This window comes from Staurois parvus, unplaced genomic scaffold (genome assembly GCF_062004578.1).
Source record: "Staurois parvus isolate SC_StPar_1 unplaced genomic scaffold, SC_StPar_1.0 ptg000013l, whole genome shotgun sequence".
Taxonomy (NCBI): domain Eukaryota; kingdom Metazoa; phylum Chordata; class Amphibia; order Anura; family Ranidae; genus Staurois; species Staurois parvus.
Window position 1 is genome coordinate 5,350,127 of NW_028317809.1, and position 22,876 is coordinate 5,373,002.

At 43.9% G+C, this 22,876-nt stretch overlaps 1 protein-coding gene across 1 annotated transcript in view; it reads left to right on the plus strand.

The window, feature by feature from the left end:
• KCMF1 (potassium channel modulatory factor 1) overlaps nt 1–22,876 on the plus strand; it is a 79,721-nt gene that overhangs the window by 46,019 nt on the left and 10,826 nt on the right. The window contains exons 2-4 of the mRNA XM_089675375.1: nt 6,056–6,223; nt 9,430–9,569; nt 16,258–16,359. Coding sequence (XP_089531501.1) covers nt 6,056–6,223; nt 9,430–9,569; nt 16,258–16,359 — 410 coding nt within the window. The remainder of the gene's footprint in view (nt 1–6,055; nt 6,224–9,429; nt 9,570–16,257; nt 16,360–22,876) is intronic.

Below are 22,876 nucleotides of genomic sequence, written 5' to 3' on the forward strand. Positions count from 1 at the left end.
TTACAATCAAAGATTCCCATACTTCTTTCATTCCCCACATGCTGCACTTGTGCATCCATGGTGGCTGAGGGGTCTTTGTGTAGAGTGCGCTCATTGTGTGCTCCCAGGACAGCTACTGAACTGTTACCAATGGTGACCACTGTGACAGCAATCTTGGAGTACAGTAAGAGAAATGGGTCACTCCCCTGTTATGATCCACCTCTACTACTGCCTTTCTGGAAAACTGAGGCATGATATATCAGCCTGGATGTCACACCACTTCCTCAAACTTAATCTTTCCTAAACCAATCTATTAATATTCCCTCCAGCCTGTGCTCCCTCGCCTGACTTCTCCATCAAGATCAATAATACAACCCCTCCCCTCATGCCAGGGTATTAGATGCAATCCTGCACACCGATCTGTCCTTTCAGCCCCAAATCCAATCACTGTCCAAGTATTGTTGACTCCACCTTTGTAACATCTCCAAAATACGTCCCTTTTTAACCATTGAGACTACTAAGCAACTTATTCACTCCCTTGTTATTGCTCGCCTTTTACTATTGTAACTCCCTCCTCACTGGCCTACTTAGTCGCCGGCTATCCCCTCTTCAGTTTATCATGAATGCTGCAGCCAGACTCATCCACCTTACCAACCATTCCATGTGTGCTATCCCTCCACTTGCTTCCCATTGCCCATCAATTTAAATTCAAAACAACATGTAAAGCTGTTTTACAACTCTGCCGCAAATTACATCCCCAATCTTCTCTATAAATATCACCCAAACTGTCCTCTCCGCTCCTCGCATGACCTCCTGCTCTCTAGCTCCCTTGACTCCTCCTCTCCTGCTTATTTCCAGGACTTCTCCAGAGCCTCCCCATCCTCTGGAACTCTCTACCCCAATCTATCCGACTATCACCTACTCTGCCCACTTTTAGGCGATTTCTGAAAACCTATCTCTTCAGGCAAGCCTATCCTGCCTTCAGCTAATAACCAAATCTTCTTCTATTTCTCCCATCAGTCCATCCCCCACAGTTATTACCTTTTGTACCACCAGCCCCTCCCTACTAGATTGTAATCTCCAAGGAGCAGGGCCCTCCTAGCCCACTTGTATTGAACTGTATTGTTGCTTTATTGTCTCCCTGTGCTGAGCAAACTGTTGGCGCTATATAAATCCTGTATAATAATAATGGGAATAGGAGGGGTTATACAAGGCTGCCCTTGCAGATTTTATTGACACTGTCCAGTCTCTTGAATGCATTCAAATCTTAATTTTCCGATTGCTGGGGTAGTACAAATGTGCTGTTTGTTAAAGTGGTTTTAAAGGGCAACTCTTGTTTAATTAAAATAATAAATGTTCTACTTGTTGTGTGCAATGGTATTGCACAGAGCAGCCCCGCACCTCCTCTTCTGGGGTCCCCCATTGGTAATCTTGGCTCCTCCTCTTCTGTGTCTGCCCCTGTGGTAAGGGCTTGCTATAGGGACAGATGTGCAAGCTTGATCCTGAGCTAGATTGTGTGCATCCATTGACACACACAGCGGCTTGGCTCCATCTCCTGCTGCCTGTTCACAGGAGTTGACTGACGGAAGCTGGAAGCTTGTGAGACCAAGAAGAGGGGAGAAAAGACCGCGGACAGGCATGGTGCTGCATAGATATAGGACTTGGGTAAGTATTTGGGCGTGGGGGGGAGCAAGTGGCAAAAATTTTTTTTACCTTAATGCATTCCCTGCATTAAGGTAATGTTTTACCTTTAGAACAAATTTAAAGTATAACTAATGGCAAAACTGTTTTTTTTTTTTTTTTGTTTTGGATAAAGTGCAGAGGGATTCGAATGCTTGTCAGTTTTTATTGCGGTCTGTGTCCCTGTTAATGAGATTCACTCTATTTGTTCTGTTTACCATTATCATTGAAAGAGAAAGTAAAAGAAAATCCCAACTTGCTAAAGACATGAGCAATTGAAGCACCTCATTCAGAGGAGTGGGGTTTTTTTTTTTTTTTTTTTTTTTTCGTATTTGTCTTTCATGGTTTTTAAACAAATTATAATATAGGATTGTGTGTTCTATTCCGGCTGTGGTTACAAACCTGACAGTGTGGAAGAGCAGATGGATTGAGCACCTCAGATCCATCTCCAGTAAGATCATATGAAGGGTGACGTGGTTTTGACTTTTTTTATGCAATTTGTTAACCTTGAGAAAATAGTGGAATTAAATAATTGTTGCCTAAGGTACCCAGTCAAACTTCTTTCATTTTTACTAATGAAAGAAGGATAAACTGTGTTTGAACAACAGAGATGGTTTTGTTAACCAGAATGACCAGTTTTTTTTGTTTTTTTTTAATAAGACTCTCAAGTGCTGCTTTTTCAAGGCAGACATCTAGAGTTGCTAGTGTGACCTCCCAAATCCTCCTGTCCCTTGCTCAATGCCAAGCTGCAAAACTTTGACACTTCTTATTCGTCTCTTTAAACAGCCCCCTAATATGTACATATATTTGCATTTCATCTGTATACTGAAATGTTGCAAAGCTTATACTGTATGTGTATCCCTATAGGTTTGCCAAAAATGTAAGAGCAAGTTAACCGTTCCTATTTAGCATTACAATAAAACGTTTTTCAAATTTTTCCAGTGATGCCATTTTGGTTTTATGTTGCTATTGTCTGTCAAGCCTGTACGCTTTCACTGATTGTGAGAGATTAATAAATAAAGCATTTCTGTAACTGAGACTTGTGGCGTGTATATTTGCTGCTTGGAAACTGGTCTGGGCTTGCTTTCTCTGCTGTAGAAATTGTCAGATGCATCATTAATATGGTGAGGACTTTTGTTTCCCCAGCTTTAGCTGGGCTGACAGTTTCCATGGTCATGCTGAAATAAACTGCAATATACATTCTTTACCTGCTGGTCACCATTTGTTTTTGTTTTTTGTTTAATGTCTTCTATCAAGAACTTAAAAGAAAATCTTGTCTAAAACAAGTTCAGTTTGACACAAATGAAATACTTTGTGCACCAGCAGATACTGCATTTATTTTATAATGGCTTCTGCTGAGAGATGCTTGTACTAATGTGTATTCATCAGTACAATATTTCTGAAATTATAGGTAAAGCCGGCCATATATGGATCAACATTTGTCTGGTTCAGCAGGGACCAGCCAAATTTCTATCAGTGTATGGGCAGGCTTGTTGTACCCAAGTTGATCCATTGATCTGCTTTGTTACAACCAGCTTGCTGATTGCGGGTGCAGTACTTTACAGGTTCCAAGTAAAACCTAAATAACAAATGCAATTTTTTTTTTTCTAACTGCAAAAAAATGTGCATTTATTTTTTTTTTTTTAATGTGAAATTATCCTTTTTAACTACCACTTTAATTGAGGGTAGGAACATACACACAGGCAAATTGTCTTTTTTGTAATTGGCATGCTGGTCCTTTTTTCTACCAAAATGGGAGACCATTTGGGCAGCTATAGACTTCATCATTTTTTAATATATACAAACAAGTCATCCATTTGATGTAAAACTCTCCAGCTGAGACATGGCAATAAAAACCTTGCAAAGGTTCTAATCCTTCTGCAATAAAGAAAAAGAAATAGCCACTATAGGAGAATCTACAAATCTCTATATGAAAAATAATATATGGTGTAACAAGTGGGTGTGAAAGTCAAATTAAAATAAATATTACATTAATCTCTCAAAATACAAATTTAAATAAAAATATGCTATATACAGTGTGTATAGAAAAGAATCGCTGCCCCTTAAAATCATATTTTGTTGCTTTATAACCTTTTTCCTTGTGGCCCTGGAATCTTCAAGGTGCTTTTTGGGAAAGCTCAGTCGTAACTGCATGTGGCCTTTCTTGAGGTGTTGATTTTTTTTCCTTGCAGCCCTCCCATACAAGCCACATTTGTAGAGAATTTGTGGTATTGTTACATGCACACAATGACAAGTCTGTCATCAGTTCCTGCAACTGCTGTAGGCCTCTTGGTAGCCTCTCTGTCCAGTTTCCTCCTGGCTCTTTCATCCAGTTTGGAGTGACGTCTTGGTCCAAGGAGGGTCTGTGTTGTACCAAATACCTTCCACTACTTAAGAACAGACTTCACTGTGCTTCTAAGCATTGATGAAGTCTTTGAAATTGTTTGTATCTCCTGACTTGTGCCTGTCCACTGTTATTATTATTATACAGTGTTTATATAGCGCCAAAAAGTTTGCTCAGCACTGTACAATATAGTGGGGACAGTACATGAGACAATATAGTAACAAAACAATATACGAGGGGTTCGAGGGCCCTGCTCTTTCGAGCTTACAATCTAGGAGGGAGGGGATAGTGGTACAGGAGGCTGTGGGGGATGGAGTGGTAGGCGGAGTGGAGGAGATCGGCTGTTAGGTGAGGGTGGGGTAGGCTTCCCTGAAGAGATGGGTTTTCAGGGAATTTTATCCCAGATATCTTCTGACAGTGCCTTGCCACCCCAAGTTGATTGTTTGCTTCAGTTGCACTATCAGGGACTGAAATGCTGCAGGGAAGCTCTTTTTATGCTGAGCTAATCAAAATGACCACAGCTGATCACAGCCAAAAGATAAATGGCTTTGTGTGCCTTTTGAGAAGGTGATTAGCTACACCTGATTGCGTTTTACAAGTCATTTTTAGGAGGTGGGTGATCCTTTTTCTAATGCAAGCCATACATGAGTCAAATTCCGAAATAATTTTATTTAGAAAATTGCTAATTTTGTGCATTTTATAATCCGATGGTGCCACCATTGATTTTGAAATTCAACCAGCCAAGCCTTCAAGTTCTCATGTTGCTACAGAAAAGAATTTTCATGGCCAAGAATGTACTTTTCTCCTCAGATCACAGCTCATGCTCGTTTCTTTTTCGATTATATTTCTCGCATAAATTATTAGAAATTTGTTCGTTTTTCAAAAAATTTCCAACATGCCCGATCACTCAAATTCGACGGTCACATGAAAATCAGCTGTTTCTCTGGCCCACTAATGGTGTGAAATACAAATGAAAATTCTTAGAAATGATTTTCGAAAGAAAATTCTTTAGGAATTCGACCCATGTATGGCCAGCTTAACTCAGTGATTCTGTTTTTAATTTTTTGTGACGTGTTGGCATTATATCTTTAACTTGGATGTTTAAAGTTGTACTGAGTAAATACAGCTGGATAAAACAAAAACTGCCTTAATTTCAGGCTGCAAAGCAACAAAATGTGATTATTTTAAAGGAGGATGATTCTTTTCCCACTGTATGTGTTATATGGTAAAATCTGTAAATAACTATGCCATTAGAAGGTTTAGGAATGCATTTGTTGAAACTCTAATTATTCTTTTATTTGTCAGCTGTCACTTTGATTTTGTGAGCATGTGAAATTTAACAGCCCATCTTATCTCTTAAGGCTGCCTTTACACTGCTGTGATGCAGTTTTCCCACACTGCGTGTGCAGTGCAGCTTACCCGCGTGTTTAGAACAATTTAGCTGCAAGTTATATTATGTCCCACGTGTTTGGTGCGCTTTCAGAAATCTCATCAAACTTATGGGACGTAATATAACTATGGGAAAGTGCTGTTAACCTGCTCCAAACACACAGGAAAGCTGTGCTGCACACGGGGTGCTGGAAAACCGCACAGCAGCAGTGTGAAAGCAGCCCAAGGTCCATGTCACACTTACAATTCTGAAGTGTAACAGTCACTTGACCCAATGGGGTTTATTTACTAAAGCTGGAGAGTGCAAAATCAGACTCCCTTCTGCATAGAAACCAATCAGCTTCCAGGTTTCATTGCCAAAGCTTCATTGAACAAGCTGAGGTTAGAAGCTGATTGGTTTCTATGCAGAAGGGAGTCTGATTTTGGACTCTCCAGCTTTAGTAAATAAACCCCAATATGTCATTCCTTTGTTTAAAACACTAGTTTTGAAGCAGCAGGAGAATGACATCTTTCTGGTCTGGCCAGTATGTATACAACGCCATAGAAAGTGAGTGGGCCCAGAATCACTAGTGTGACATGAACCCATTGCCTTCTGCTTTAAACAGTTTATATTTCTTTCTGAAAAAAAAAAAAAAAAACTTAAATTTTTTTCTTTCTGTGCAGGTGTCAGCTGCGATGCATGTTTAAAAGGAAACTTTAGAGGCCGACGATACAAGTGTTTAATTTGCTACGATTACGATTTGTGTGCATCTTGCTATGAAAGTGGTGCAACGACGACAAGGCATACAACTGACCATCCAATGCAGTGCATATTGACAAGGGTAGACTTTGGTATGTATTTTATTTATTTATTTTCTTCTATCGCAATAAAAAATACTGTCTTAATTGTACAGTACAGAACATCTTTTCCTTATCTATCGCTGGAAAGCAAGAGTGGGGAAGAGTGTTCAGATCCCAAACAGTCCAAGGACCATCTTTGCTGTCGGAGCAGTCAGATTGACCCTGCAGCACTGTATACCTGGAATTGGCCCTGCAGCACTGGAACTGAAGGGAATCCTAGTCTGGTTGTAGTCACAGTGCCATGTCGGTTGCCTAATTTCACCCATCAAGGGGGCACCTGGAGTTTGGCTGCCTTGGAGAAAGCAAACCAGATTATCTCTTGGACAGAAACTCGCTTCCCAACGATCTGCAGTCCACAGTATCTCAGCAGCCATTGCCTGAATCAAGGGTAATGGGCCCTTCATCCAAATTTCTGCAGTATAGTATGCCAAAAATGGGAGATTCCATATGTGGACATCCATGCTCTCAGATTCAGCAGCAAGCTACCTTGGTTTGTTACCAAAACCAGGAATCCTCTAGCCTCATATACCTTGACGATACAGTGCGTGAGAGAGAAAAATAATGATGCTAAACTGGCTCAGAAAAACCTGGTACACAGACATAGTGGGGGGGGGGGGGCAATTCACAAAGCGGTATCTTACTGCATCTAAGTATGCAGTAAGATACCATACAAAATGTTTGTTGGCATTCACTAAAAAAAGCTACTAAAAAAAAAAAAAAAGTTATTTTGTGAAGTCATGCGGTATTTTAGTGGTGAAAATATGCGGTAATGTAACAAGCTAACAGCAGAATGTAAAAAGAAAAACATTTGCCAGCAATTAACAATTAAGAAAAAAAAAAATGCCTGTGGCCCCTCTGAAAATCCATACCAGACCCTTATCTGAGCATGCAGCCTGGCAGATCAGGAAAAGGGGGGCTTGAAAGATCAAGTGAGCGCCCCATCCAACCCCAGAAACTGTCAGGCAGCAGAGCTGTCAAACGGCAGAGCTCTCAGGAGCAGATCCTCTTTTTTTTTTTTTTTTTTTTTTTTTTTTCTTTTTTCCTTTCGTGCCAGAGGTAGCAGCAGATATCGTGATTATGGATGGATCTACACCTGGGGAACATTTTTTAAAATTTGTTTTTTGAATAAAGGACTTGTCCAAAACCACCTTTTTTTTTTTTTTTAATTTTTTTTTATTTTTAGGATGTTTCACCCGGTGATCTAGACAGTAACATACCTTCTGTTCTTGGTCACTATCACATCTGCCAGACAATGTTTCTGATCTGGCATCCCATTTCCTGTAAAAGGGCTTTCTTCTTTTTCTTTTACTTTCTTGTATTTTTTTCTGTGTCGCATTAAATGAAAGCGCAAGTTTATAGAATAGGAAGTATACTTTTTATTTACAGTACAATTAATGTTTTAAGCTAAAAATAGGAAAAGACCTTTTCCCCCAATTTTACATCTTTTTATCTATAGATTACATAAGTATTTTTTAAGACAATATTGCCAAATAAAGCCTAGTTTGTCTCCAACACTGTTAATTTTGACTTCAAATTTCAATTTAGTTTTATTAATAGTCTTTTGACTAAAATGCCATTTTAGTTTAAGTCGTATTTTAGTCATCTGATTTGCTTTTTAGTTTGTTGTCTTTTAGTTGACTGAAAATCTGTATCATAAACAAACAAAAATATTGCTTTTTGACAAACAGAAGTGCAACTTTAAGAGTGGGATCACATATATGCAGTGCGGTATATCGCATGTGATTCGCGCAGGAACCGCATCACATTCCTGTGCAAATCACATGCAATTTGTGTGCAGTGCGAATGGAGGCATACATTTTGTATGGCTCTAATTGCACCGCACCCGCACAAAAAAAGTGCAGGACCCTTTTTTGGGCCGCACTAGTATCAGATCGCATGGGTATTCACACCTATGCGATCCGATTCTGCACATCGCACCGCGTTTTGCTGACCGCTTTCGGGATGTTGTCAACATACACACCTGCAGTGGTTCGCGTGAATGGGGTGCAATTCTGATGCGGAGCGGAATTCGCACAGAAAAGGCGACTTATTCAGCCCCGCATCAGCGTGAACCAGGGTTTAAAAAAAAAAAATTATATATATATATATATATATATATATATATATATATATTATAAAAAAAGTAAACTCCATTGGCTGTAATGCCATTGCACATATTACGTAAATATAAATACTTTAACGGTTCTCTGCTAATAATGAAAACGAGTATCAAGTAACATCTTTATAAATAAAACCAGGTTCCGCAAATTAACAAGAATATTGCTTTTTGACCACTAGTAATTTTGATGTCAAATTTTTCGATTTAGTCAGTCTTTTGACTAAAATGCCATTTTAGTATTTTAGTCATATTTTAGAAACTGAATTAATATTTTTGTTTAGTTTTTGTCATTAAAACAGTAGTAATCCACAGTTTGAGAAAAAGAAAAGTCCCCTGGAAGGTGAAGTCCTTATGTGCTAGTATGCATCGCATTCTATCACATTATACAGGACTTACCTTAAAGCGCGAAGCCCTTCAGCAGTGCGGTGTCCTTGCTGCAGAGACTTCCATCTTCACCGGGTCTTCCTTCCTGGTTCGCACGGGAGTCTCAGTATGCGGCACAGTATGCCATTCCTTCAGAGCGCATGCTCCTGCTGACAGAGCGAATCTAACCGGTGCACTTTTATGACATATTCATTTTACTTACAGGTAAGCTTTATTGTAAGCTTACATGTAGGTAAGATGCAAAAATGGGTTTACCTCCACTTTAAAAACATGCAGTGGGGTATAAAGGTACAAGAGCTGAAGTGATTAAAGTGGAATCCCAGGCATAGTGCTAAGTGTGTGTGTTTTGAACTGTTTTACCTGACAGAGGAATTCTAATTCTGTTTTATTTAGTCTTGTGATTCGCATATCTCTGCTGCACAGTATAGCCTGTCAATTGAAACATTTATATCCGGGTTAAGCTTCCATATTCTGTTATCTCTTCCACCTCCAGCCTGATTATTATCAGTATAATCATCTATGTACTTTGAGCATACTGAAAAAGCAGTAACTCTGAACCAGAATAATCTTCCTGGCTTTGCACTATGGTAGCGGTCTATGAATCATAGAAGCAGCTAAACAAAGTTATAAATACTATGTGAGATAAAGACAGAAACGTATACATTTTTTAATTGTGTATTTTGTTTCCAAACAGATTTATATTATGGTGGGGAAGCCTTCTCTGTAGAGCAGCCACAGTCTTTTACTTGTCCTTATTGCGGTAAAATGGGTTATACAGAGACCTCGCTACAAGAGCATGTGACTTCAGAGCATGCAGAAACATCAACAGAAGTGGTAAGTACATTTTGGCAGTAAATCTAACTGTTAATTTGCCAGAAAAATGTTGTTAGGTTTTATTTTAAATTGTTTCCTCTTGTCTAACAACCAAATGACAAAGTCAGTATTCTAATACCTCTGTTTTATTACATATGGGGGCCTCAGAAAACGTCTAGCCAGTATTAAAAAAACAAAAAAAAAATATATGTATATGTGTGTAAATAAACCTACATTGTCTCAACTGTTCCAGTTAAAATATTGAGGTGCTTGCTGCTGTCCTATAGCTCTTGGATCAAGGGGTCATTACCCCTATTCCAACAGGAAATGCTTCCTACTCTAATCTCTTTACTGTTCCTGGGCCATATGGGGGAGATTGACCCGTTTTGGATCTGAAAACTTTTTTCTTGTGGGTTCAGAAGTTTTGCATGGAAAATGCCAGATCGATCATTGTCTCATTTCTTCTGGGAGGTCTGCACATTTTCATGTTTCTTACCTGCGTTTTGCGGTGGGTGACCAGCATGATTAATTTGCCAATTTTCCCTTTGGCCTCTCCACTACCCCTCCAGTATTCTCCAAGGTGTTTGCCCTGGTTTTGACTCTGCTTTGTTCCCAGGGTTTTGTGTTGTGGGGTACCTAGATGATATCCTTTTTGAAGGACAAGTCTTCCCTTTTATCAACCAACATCCAGCAAACCGTACAGGCTCTTCAGAGCTTTAGTAAGATCCTCAGCCTCCAGAGGTAATTTCTGGACCCACCTCACAAGTTTGAGTTCCTGGGCTTATGCTGAAAACAACCTTGTCCAGAACCTTTCTGCTGCAGGACAGACGTCTGTACCTTCAGTCTTATGCTAGTGTCCTTTGAGCACACGGGAAGCTCTTGACTCAAGCTTACATGAGGGTCTTGGGTCCCATGGTGGCCTTCTTTTGAAGCAATGCCATATGTCTAGTTTCACACCAGACCATTGGAACTCCGCATTCTGGCTGCGTGGGACAGACAGACTCAGTACTTGGACAGCTCCTTGTGTCTGAACTCAAAAGCCAGACTCTCCCAGATATGGTGCATTTCTACCCCTGTGCTGGAGCTGGGAAACCATTTTCTGTCACTGTAGTGAGCAGATTTCATGGTGAATGCTATCCTGCTGGGTAGTAGTTCTGCACCCCCTAGGTATTTGGACATTGGAGGAAGCTTCCAATCAGCCCTCTAGAGCTCAGGGCATTTAAATTTTTTTCTGTTCAGTGTTGGACTCCATATTGCAAAGATACCTAATGACAATCTAATCGAACAATCACATGGCTGTGGCTTACATCACTGATCAAGGAGGCACCAGATGTCGTGCCTCTCTAGGGCAGAACGTCGGGTTCCAACCCTTTCTGCTGCCTTCATTCCAGGCGTGGGAAATTGGCAGGCAGATTTTCTCAGTAATCCGTGTCTGTATCCTGGGGAATGGTCTCTGCATCTGGAGGTCTTTTGCCACAGGTGGCATTCAGATTCAAGAACAAACTGGACAGGATTGTCAGCAGATCCAGGAGCCCTCCGACCTTCCCAGTACATGCTTTGCTGAAGCCATGGGATTACTTCAACCTGATCTGCACCTTATGCCCCTCCAGATTCACCCTTGTCTGCTTTGCAGGACTGGGAGAGGATATCCTAGGTATCCTCACTTCGCTGACTTGGCCCAGGAGAAGGTGGTATTCAGTTATACTCAAGCTCCTGGCAGATGCTTCATGTGCCTTTCTGCATTTTCTGGACTCCCTGTCCCAGGGACCAATGTTCCATCCTGCTTCTTGTTCACTGACTTTAACATCATTCTTAATGAAGCCCCATCCTCTTTCTCTTTCTGTTGTTCTGGCCTCAATTCCTATTTTTGTTATACTCTGAAAATCTTGGTGCTTGGTATTTTCTTCCAGTCACCCCTGTTGGTGAAACTACTGCTATTTTTCATTCACAGACCTCCCTTCTCTGTTCAAGAGTGAAATTTTTGCTTTATTTATATTTGATGTATCGGTTGTTAATTTACAGATTGTAACATGTTTGCAACTCTGATATTGTGATCTCTGATATTGTGAAATTCTATGCATATAATTGTATAAAAAGTATATTTTTTTTAAAGTAAAAAAGTTAACCTAATAAATCTTGCCATTGTACCTAGAAGGCCTACTTTGCCTGGTGCGAGGAAAGGATCTTTCATCCTAGAAAGTACTCCTTGCGATGTATATTGTCCGTCCTTCCAATCTAGTATGGACCACCACTTGACCTTGTGGACCATTACAGGACAAATCTTGGACTTAGTAATTCTATTTCAGAGGCCTTTTCCCCCTCACTCTTTAGTTAGACCTTTTGTTGAGGGAGTAGCTCATATCACTCCACTTGTTTGTTCTCCTGTATCCCCTTGGGTTATGGCTCTTCAGAAGCCACCCTTTAAACTCATCAGGGATATTCCCCTGTCTGACCTCTCCCGTAAGGTGACCTTTCTGGTGGCTGTCACCTTTGGGGAGAAGTTAGTAGACTTACCTTTTAACAAACTTGTATTGTTTTGGACAAGGTTGTCTTGAAGCCTTCCTTATGTCAATCTCCAAAACAACATCTTAGGGAAAATAATCTTCATTGTATGGACGTGGGGCATGCTGTGAGAGTCTACCTCTCAGCACTGTCCATTTTAGGAAATTGGATATTCTTTGTGATTCCTAAAGGTTCTGGAAAGGGATTTCCTGCATTTTGGTGCATCATTGATAGGTGGATCAGATGAATTATCTTTAAAGCTGATAGTCTTGAAGGAATGGTTCCTCCTTTCCATGTTAGAGCACATTACCAAATCTGTTAGTGCCAAAGGGGTTTTTTCAGCCTCCGGATGTCGCTGCAGCCTCCTTCTTTTTTTTTTTTTTTTTTTTCTTTAATAACCTCAATATGCCGTTTTTTTTCCTCTTATTTAATCCACTCGCAGAATACCATAAGGTAGATATAGATTTTGTGACTGGAGTGACTTTTGGGGGGTGGGGGGCCCCTGTATCAGCTCCTCATGTTCCTCTTATGTGTAGGCACCCTGTGCCTGTTAGGGGTGCAGAGTGATCTGTCCTAATATTGTCTGTCTTGGTTTGGTGGGATTTGGGGGTTGTTCATTGTTTAATGCCATGTGGTTGTCCCATTGTTCTATTGTGTGTCTGGCTTGGGAGCAAACTATTATGGGTTGTATGTATTTGTGTATTGGCTTGGTAGGGAGTGTCTGCTGATGTCTCTGGTTGCTAGATTTGGTTTGCCACGCCCTGTGTCCATATGCAGGGAGGTGGGTATATATCTTGTGTCTGTGTTAAAATTAAAGCAGTTCACTTCCTGTCTTAAGAAGAAGCCTGGTGCTGTCTTATTTCCTGCATGATCAGTGGTGGTGTCCGGGGATCTGTGTTCGGACAGGGAAGCTGGAGTCTAACGGAAATAACCAAGTGCAGTCTGGGTCCGGTTCAGCTACAGATTTTATCTATCTATATGTCTTCTTTTTTTTTTCCTCCGAGAATAGGTGCAGGAACTCGCCCTTTCTGAGTCACCCCTTGTCTCCACCGCTTACCCACCTACAGGCACCATCCTTTTGTTCCACTGCCTGCCTACCTACCAGTACCACCCCATTTTAGTGAATACAGCACTAATTTTTATTTTGTGGCAATTTTCTTGGAATTTACTAAAGAGAGCAAAAAAAGCAGTAAAAGATACCCTGCTGCCAGCAGCAAAAGAACACCCAGCAAAAATAGATCTCTCAGCATTCCGCATCAAAAGACCCCTCTCTCAATAGTAGATCCCTCCCAGCAACAACAGACACTTCCCTCATCAAGAGAACCCCCCCAGCAACAATAGATCCCCCAGCAGCCAGTATCAACAGACTCTCCAGCACTCCTTGTCATTGCATACATTCAGTGCTGGAGGTGCGTTCCCGCTGAAAAAAAGCCGTGTGTGTACACACTCGTCAACATTATACTCTGTAAATATGTTTCTAAAGGCTCTATTGACATGAAATTTTAACCACCTGTCGTTAACAACCCATGCAATCCATGCATACAAATAAACCAAAACAAAACCGTTCAGAAATGAAGCTGTGTCTAATAAAATGGAGTGACACAGGGAAAAAGTGATTAATATGCTAGCTGAAATTTATTTAATACTTTGTACAAAATCCTTTTATTGGTAATCACAGCTTTAGGATGCCTCATGTATGGAGAAACTTGTCGCATGTATTGCTCAGGTGTGATTCTGGCCCATTCTTCCACACAGTCTTCAAATCTAGAAGGTTCTGTTTGCCTCTTCTGTGAACTCTGATCTTTAGTTCTTTCCATAGATTTTCTATTCTATTTAAGTCATGTGATTGGCTGGGTAATTCTAGCAGCTTTATTTTCTTTCTTTGAAACCAATTGAGAGTTTCTTCTTTGTGTTTGGGATCATTGTCTTGCTGAAATGTCCACCCTCATTTCATCTTCATCATCCTTGTAGATGGCAGCAGATTTCTATCAAGAATTTCTTGGTATGTATTTCCATTCATCCTTCCTTCAGCGTTATTAAGTTTGCCTGTACTGTATTCTGAAAAACAGCCACACACCATGATGTTCCCACCACCAAACGTCACTGTTGGTATGGTGTTTTTGGGGTGATGTGCATTGCCATTTGACCTCCAAACATGGTGTGTATTATGGCATCTAAAGAGTTCATTTTTGGTCTCATCTGACCAGACTATGTTCTCCCAGTACTTCTCAGGCTTATCTAAATGTTGTGCAGCAAACTTTAAATGAGCTTCAACATGCTTTTTCTTCAGCGATGGAGTGAAACAATGAAACCATTGTACCTGCTAATTCCAGGTCTTTCTGAAGCTCTCCACAAGTGGTCCTTTGGCTCTTGTACAACTCGTCTAATTCTTTTCACTCCTCTTACAGAAATCTTGAGAGGATCACCTGGTTCACTGGAACATTCAGAAGTTTAGAAATCCTTCTGTAACCAATGCCATTAGTATGTTTTGCAACAACAAGGTTACAAAGGTCTTGGGAGAACTCTTTGCTTTTACCCATCATGAGATGTTGCTTGTGTGACAGCTTAAGACATCTTTTTTGAGGCCATCAATTGAGAATGAACCAGCTGATATTAATTTGCACTGACAAGGGTCAGGATTACTTTCTAATTACTGATAGATTTTAGCTGGTGCCTTGGCTTTCCATGCCTTTTTTGCACCTACTTTTGTTCATGCGTTCAATACTTTTTTTCCCTGTGTCATTCCATTTTATTGCACTTAACCTAATTTCTGAACTTTGTTTTGGTTTCTTTGTATGTGTGGTTTGCATGGGTTGTTACTGACATTTCATGTCAGTAGCACCATTTAGAAATCTATTTCTTGAGAAAATGGTGAATAATACTTATTTAGCCGCTGTATATAACACACACACACCAAAATTTTTATTCAAAGAAAAATAAAAAGGCCTAAAACTGTGTTTTGCAGATATGATAATGAGCATGGCAGAGTCCATTGTTGAAAATGGGTAGCTTAATACAAGCTACCTGTGCCTGCTGTCACTAAGACATTTGGTAACAGCAGCATGCTAAAGTGATACAAAGAACATCCCTGATCCTCCTCTGCTCAGGTCCCAGTAAGTGTACATTGGTTGGTTTGCATGAAAGTTATAGCGCCTACCAACTATGGTGTGCGTATATTTACTGGATATGTAAAAGTGTAGCGCCAATCATAAAATAGGGAAACTAAAGCTATATCAAAGCAGATACAAATAATAATATAATAAACGTCCGTGATATCAAAAAATCATCGAGAAAAATTTGTGAGAAAAATATAAATATTGTCCATCCACCACCATAAAGTGCTCTTGCTTACAGCAAAGTAATTCACAAATTCCGTCACTGTCTCCCAGTGAACTGAAAACTCACCGGAAATGATGGCTGCCACTACAACAGCATAAATGCTCGTGTATTTAAACAAGGATTCCAAAGGTGCATGCATTTGACATATGACTGTGTTGACAGAGGTCATTATATCTAGCTGAGCTGCAGTGAAATAACTTGCCAGGAGCAAATAGGCTTCCAATAGTGTAGTATTTATTAAAATCCGATAAAATTCATAAGTATGGCAAAGAAATATCCGCTTACATAAATAGCTGGTGCCGACTCGGAATTGCGCAGCGGCATGACATCAGCACTGTACACTCCTCCCTGGTTAAGCAGCAGTGTTAGTTCAAAACTACAGCTCACTTACCAACACAAATACGACGTGAATGTATATTATAGTTAAATAGTTCATATAGTTAACACAAAATTATTGTATATACAGCTCTCAAATTCTGGCTTAATTCTGCAATGCTGCTTGACTGGCTGTATCTGACTCAAACCCTCTGATTAAAATCAGACCAAGCATGTCACAAAAGTCAAAAATCCATATCTATACTTCATCAGTGGCTAAAAATATTAAAGCCAAGTTGTATTTTGGGGCTTATGAGATGCCCATAAAAATAATGAATAACCTCTGCAGTCTTGCATTTTTATGTGCTGTTCTATTGTCTTTTAATTTTTTTTTTTTAATAAGAACAGGTTTACTAGATGCTGTAAGTAAAAGTACAGTCTTTTTTTTATATTGCCTAGAATTTTTGGTGCTTTTTTTGTGAATGCATTTTATTTTTGTATGTCTTCATTTGACGGACTTGTATAGTTATTTGATATGCTTGTTTCTCTGCAGATTTGTCCAATTTGTGCAGCATTACCAGGGGGAGATCCAAATCACGTTACAGATGATTTTGCTGCCCATCTTACACTTGAACACAGAGCTCCCAGGGATCTAATATCCTTTTTTTCATTTGTTTTTTAAGTGTTGTGCTTGTTGATCTCTTTTCTGACGTGTTTATGCTTCAAGAGGGCCAATAACCATAATCCCTGGTTCACACCAGTGGGACTTGTCATGCAACTTAAGAGTTCAAAGTCGCGTGACAAGCCACATCCCATTAGCAGCAATGCAAACTTTCAAATCGGTGTGACTCTTGTTGCAGTGACCTTTAAATCAGTTCCTGCACTATTTTTGTGAGACTTCATTGCACCTTGCATTGATATCTGTTAAATGAAGTCATACAGTGTCAGCAAGCCACAATGAAGTTGCACTGAGTAGTCAGTCAGCTTTGAAGTTGCACAAAGTAGCGCAAGTTCAAAGCTGCACTGCTGTGAACCAGGGCTTAGGCTATATGTGCAGAAAAACGCAGTTATTTACCTGTTAACTGTATTTCCAGGAATCGTCTAGGACAGCTCACTTGAGAGATAGGGCTCCTCCCAGGAAACACCCGCTCCACCTTTTTTTCCCCTTTATAGGCGTCCTCTCTCCCATTGGCCCCCAGTATAAGAATATGACCGAAGGCCTAGGAGAAAAACAAAGAAGAAAACCAGTAATAAAGATATCCCCCATAGGTTCGCAACATACCTGCACATAATTGTGTGATCAAACAGTAATCGGGGGGGAGTTACGCTGTCCTAGAAGATTCCTGGAAATACAGTTAACAGGTAAATAACTGCGTTTTCCCGAGTCATCTTCTAGGACAGCTCACTTGAGAGGAGTAGAATAGAAATACGTACATTAGGGCGGGCACCCTGCTTGTAGGACCTTCCTGCCAAATGCCTGGTCCTTGCTGCCGATCAGATCCAGCCTGTAATGCTTAGTGAAGGTGGCGAAACTGGACCACGTCGCGGCTCTGCAGATCTGTCCGGGGGAGGCCCCCCCTTTTTCCGCCCAGGAGGCCGCAGTGGCCCTTGTGGAGTGGGCTTTTAGGCCGGGCGGTGGTGACAGGCCTGCCGACTTGTAACCTTCCGAAACTGCCTCCCTGATCCATCTGGCGATGGTGCCCTTGGAGGCACCGTCCCCCTTCCTTGGTCCCTGGAATAGGACGAAAAGCCGGGACGAGTGTCTCCATGTCTTTGTGCGTTCGATGTACGTGATCAAACACCGTCTTACGTCTAACCTGCTACAGTCCTCCGCGCTGCCCGGATCGGCCTCCAGGGAAGGTATTACTATTTCCTGAGATCTATGGAAGTGTGACGCGACCTTAGGTAGGAAGGCCGCGTCCGTGCGGAGGATGATTCTATCCAATAAGATGGTGCAGTACGGCTCGATCACTGAAAGGGCATGCAACTCGCTGACCCTGCGGGCAGAAACTAGTGCCGTGAGGAGGATGGTTTTAAGAGTCAAAGATCTGAGCGAACATTCATCCAGCGTTTCGAAAGGCCCCCGCTGAAAGCTCTTCAGGACTGTGCCCAGGTCCCATGTTGGAAGTTTTGGCAAGGACGGGGCACGGGGCCTGGAGATAGCCCTCAGGAATCTGATTACTAATGGGTCTGCCGCCAACCTCAGCTCGAGAAAGTTCGACAGAGCCGCTACCTGTACTTTGAGGGTATTGGCGGCCAGACTCTTATCCGCCCCGGCTTGAAGGAATTCAAGAACTGTATGCAAAATGGGCGTGCCCGGTGCTTCGTTTCTGACCTTCCAGGCGGAAAACTTCTTCCAGACCTTGTCGTACAAGGCGTTCGTCGACCTCTTCCGGCCATCCAAAAGGGTGGCGACCACTCTTGCCGAGAGCCCCTTTTCCGCTAGCCTGTCCCGCTCAGAAGCCACGCCGCTAAGGACAGCCTTTCTGGATGAGGATGCATCACCCTCCCTTGGTTGAGTAAATCGCGTGTGGGTGGTATCATCCAAGGGTCTGCTAAACTGAGCTCCTTCAACCGGGAGAACCAAGATCTCTTGGGCCAGAATGGCGCGATCAGAATAACTTTGGCTTGAGACACCCGGATCTTCTGAATCACCTTCGGCAGTAGTCTGAATGGAGGGAAGGCATAAAGGAGGTCTCCTTCCCACTGCTGGGCTAGCGCATCTATCCCCTCGCTTTTGGGGTCCTTCTGCAGGCAGAAGTACCTTTCCCGCTTTGTGTTCTGGCCGTTGGCAAATAGATCGATAGAGGGGGAGCCCCACCTGGCGCAAATCTGATCGAACGCTGACTGGCTGAGGCACCATTCTGTCTGGATGACCTCTCTTCGGCTCAGTTGATCCGCCAACTGGTTCAGGTCCCCTTTCAGATGTACTGCCGTGATGAATTTCAGGTTTTCCTCCGCCCAGCTCAGGAGGGATCCGGCCAACTCCATCAGCCTTGGGGACCTTGTGCCTCCCTGCCTGTTCAAATACGCCACTGCAGTGGTATTGTCGGAGAGAATCTGGACACCTCTCCCCCTTATCTTTTCCTGAAAGGTCGTAAGTGCCTTGAAAACTGCCAACAGCTCCCTGTAATTTGACGACCTGCTGGAGTCTACTGCACTCCACGTGCCCTGGGCCAGGCCGTCTTCCATATGGGCGCCCCAACCAGTCATGCTTGCATCCGTGGTGATCCGCAGTGGGTTGGCCAGCCTCCAACTTCTTCCTCGTTCCAAGGTGAGGCTGCTTCCCCACCACCTTAGCGATTCCTTCACTTCGTGCGTGATGCGGATCCTGGAACTCAGACCTGCTCGGCTGCCGTCCCAGTGGGAAAGGGTGTGATTTTGCAGCACCCTGGAGTGAAGTTGCGCCCATTGCACCCCTGGTATTGCCGCTGTCATCCGCCCGATTATTCTCATCGCGGTCCTGACCGTGCAGGTCGACATCCTCCGGAGGGCCCTTGTGTCCTGCCGCAGGTTGAGGGCTTTTTCTGATGTTAGGTACGATCGGGCCTGTGCGGAGTCCAGGACGTACCCCAAGTACGTAATCCTCTTGGAGGGGGTTAGCTGTGACTTCTCCTTGTTGATAAGCCACCCCAAACTTTCCAGAAAAGATATCGTACGTTCGATGTGCGATCTCAGGCCTCCCTCTGTGTCCGCAAATAAAAGCAGGTCGTCCAAATAGGGGATAATGTTTATCCCTTCCAGTCTCAAAACTCTTAAAGGCTCCGCTAAAATCTTGGTGAATATCCTCGGGGCCGACGACAGGCCGAAGGGGAGTGTGTTGAACTGAAATAGCACCGGACCCTTTTCTCCTTCCAGCGCAAACCTCAGGAATCTCCTGGAATCTTCTCTTATCGGGACATGTAGGTATGCGTCTTGCAGATCTATCGAGGCCATGAACACCCCAGGTGAAAGGAGTTCCTTCACCGTGTATATGGATTCCATACGGAATTTGCTGGGCCTCACGAACTCGTTCACCTTCCGCAGATTCAATATCATCCTGTAAGTACCTGACGGTTTTTTCCTTAGAAAGAAATGGGAGAAGAATCCACTTCCCCTTTCCTCTTCTCTCAACTGGCAGATAACGTTCTGACTGAGCATATTTTGTAGGAGGTCCACCAGCGCATCCGCCATAGCCCTGTCCTTTGGCAGGGGTGTTGCAAAGAATCTCTGAGGGGGGGCCCTTGTGAACTCTATTCTGTACCCCCTGTGGATGGCCTCCAGAATGTAGGTGTTCTGGGTTATCCTTAGCCATTGTGCGTGGAAGCGCCCCAGTCTCGCTCCCACCTGGCCTCTCCAGTCACTTCGGCTGGGTTTTGGGTCTATTCTGGCCGGGGTTGAAAAGGAAACCTCCCCTGCCTCTCGGCTCGTTCCTGCCTCTTCTTGCGCCCCAGCCTGGGCGCCTGGTTTGGAACCTAGCTTCCCTTGACGCGTATCGCCTGGATGGGCGAAACCCCTTCCGTCCAACCTGCCTGCTGGGGACCGGGAAGCTCTTTTTCCTGTCGGCCGACCTTTCCAGGACTGAATTCAGCTCCGGGCCGAAAAGGAGTTTACCTTCAAACGGCAGGCCGCAGAGTTTAGATTTGGAGGCCAGATCCCCCTGCCACGATTTCAGCCAGATAGCCCTCCTTGCCGTGTTTATGAGCGCTGTAGATCTAGCAGAGAGTCTGATGGTCTCTGCTGATGCGTCCGCGATGAAGGCTACCGCTTTCTCCAGCACCGGAAGGGACTTCAGAATCTCTTCCCCCGGAGTGCCTTGTTCCAGATGCGAACGGAGCTGCCCCAACCACACATCCAGGGTTCTGGACACACAGGTCGTTGCCACTGCAGGTTTAAAATTCACTGCGGACGCTTCCCATGCCCTCTTCAGGAAGGCGTCCGCTTTCCGATCCATCGGGTCTTTTAGGGACCCACCGTCTTCAAAGGACAGATCCGTGTCCTTCGAGATCCTCGAGAGAGGGGCGTCTGGCTTTGGGCAAGTCTCCCAAACCGAGGCATCTTCCTCCTTAAAGGGGAAACGTCTCTTGAGGTTCTTGGGAAGGAAAGCCTTCTTCTCTGGCTCTTCCCATTCTCTCCTGATCGTGGACCATAGGGCAGGGTGTACTGGGAATGTACGGCTGCTTTTTGCCTGTAGCCCTGCGTACAGTTGGTCGTGGAGGGAGAGGTCCTGCTGTTCTTCCTCCAGATCCAGGGTCTCATAGATCACCTTTAACAGGTCCTCCGTGTCTTCCACCTGAAAAAGGAACCTGTCTGCCTTTGGGCCCTGAGCCTCAATCTCACCCTCCTCCGAGTCTGAGGTGTCCGACTGTTCGTCCTCCCAGTCCCTTACCGGCGCTACCAGCTTCCTCTTTTTCCCCCCTTGGGTGCCAGAAGTGCCCGGTTGGGGCTCATCCTGGGCCGGTCCCGGCTTCTGTTCTCTGAAGCTTTGAAATGTCTTGGACATCTCTTGTGTCATATTCTGTAGGAAGTCTTTAAAAAGAGATCCAGACTCCTTCTTGATGAGCTTGTCTATGCACCCCTGGCAGAGCTGCTTCCTCCAGGAGCTCGCCAGTTTCTTCCTACAAGTGGCACACTTCTTTTTCTGCTCACAAGGAGCTTCTTTCTCCCCTCTATCCTCCTCCTGTGGGCCCATCTGGGGACAAGGAGATACACGCGTTCATGCGTCTGTAACAGCAACGCCTCCCCCCCTGTGCCACTGTGAAAGCTCCAGCTGTGGGCCTGGGGGGGGGGGGGGGGGGGGGAGAGGGGGGCTGTGTGTGCGTGGGGGGTACCCAATCATCCCGGGGAGGGGGGGGGGGAGGAGGGGGGTAAAAACAAAAGAAAGTTGCCAAACAAAGGCCCTTACCTTACTGCAGGCCTCCCCCGCTCCTGACAGATCTGCCTCCATGCCGCCGCAGACTCTGCCTCGGTGCGACGGTTTTTCAGGGGCTGGTGGGCTCCGCCCCCCCCCCCCTGCGATCCCCCCTCGCCGACCCCCCTCTCACGGCCGCCGGTGGAGAAGCGGCCGTGGCACGGGTTCCTTCCACGGCCCGCCGCCCATTTCCAAGATGGCGGCGGCCGTTCCCTGCTCCTGCGCCGGAAGTGACGACACCCGGCGCCCGGAAGTGATGCGATCGCAGCGTCCAGACCCACCGCAGCCGAGCCTCCTGGCCATGCTGCCGGGATCCAGGAGCAGGTAAGACTTACCTGAAACCCCCAGGGAAAGGCACCAATGCCTCGGTCGGCGGAGCGGGCTCTACCCCCCTGGAGAGCCCCGCTGGGACCATCTGGGGCCGACGCCCCCACCCCACAACGGGCATCCCTAGTGAAACTGGCTGAAAGGTCCCCCCCCTCACAAGGCCCCTGCCTTGCTTGGAGGAAGGGGGGGGCCCAGCCAGGGACCCTCTGTACTCCGCCAGAGAGCCCAGATAAAAAATAAAAAACGGGCGTAGCTCCTTCCTGGCCGGAGGAAACACTAAAACTGGGGGCCAATGGGAGAGAGGACGCCTATAAAGGGGAAAAAAAGGTGGAGCGGGTGTTTCCTGGGAGGAGCCCTATCTCTCAAGTGAGCTGTCCTAGAAGATGACTCGGGAAAACAAAATAAAACATCCATATACTGCTTTTTTTGTTTTTTTTTTTTTGTTTATTAAATATGGGTTCATCTTTTGTTTTCATTATTTGTTGCTTATAAGCACTGCTGATCTCTTGCAGCCCCATTTCAGACATTTCCAGCTTACATCCCACCAAACATGGTGCATATTCTCTCTCAGAATGAGTTTTCTGATGGTGACTATGGGTACCATCAAGGCCACCTTTAGTCTCCATTGGAAATGTGTGCGACAGGGTGACAAAACAGGAGAACGATTGAGAGACAGGGACAAGTGTGTTACCCTATAACTGGGAGTGCCTGAACAAAGACCTTTACGACAGGATTATCAGGTATTTGAATAAAAGAAAAATACATTTAAAGTGGAACTTTCGTCTGAAGTCCTGCTAGATCACTTCAGCCTGGCCCTTTTCGCAGGTATAGCTATATAAAACATTTAAAAATAAGTGCCTATGCTGTTTAAAATCCAGTAATGCACTGTCTCATCTTGCTCTGCACATGCTCAGTTGCTCTTTATTTTTTGTTTTTATTTTTTGGCAGTGTGCTG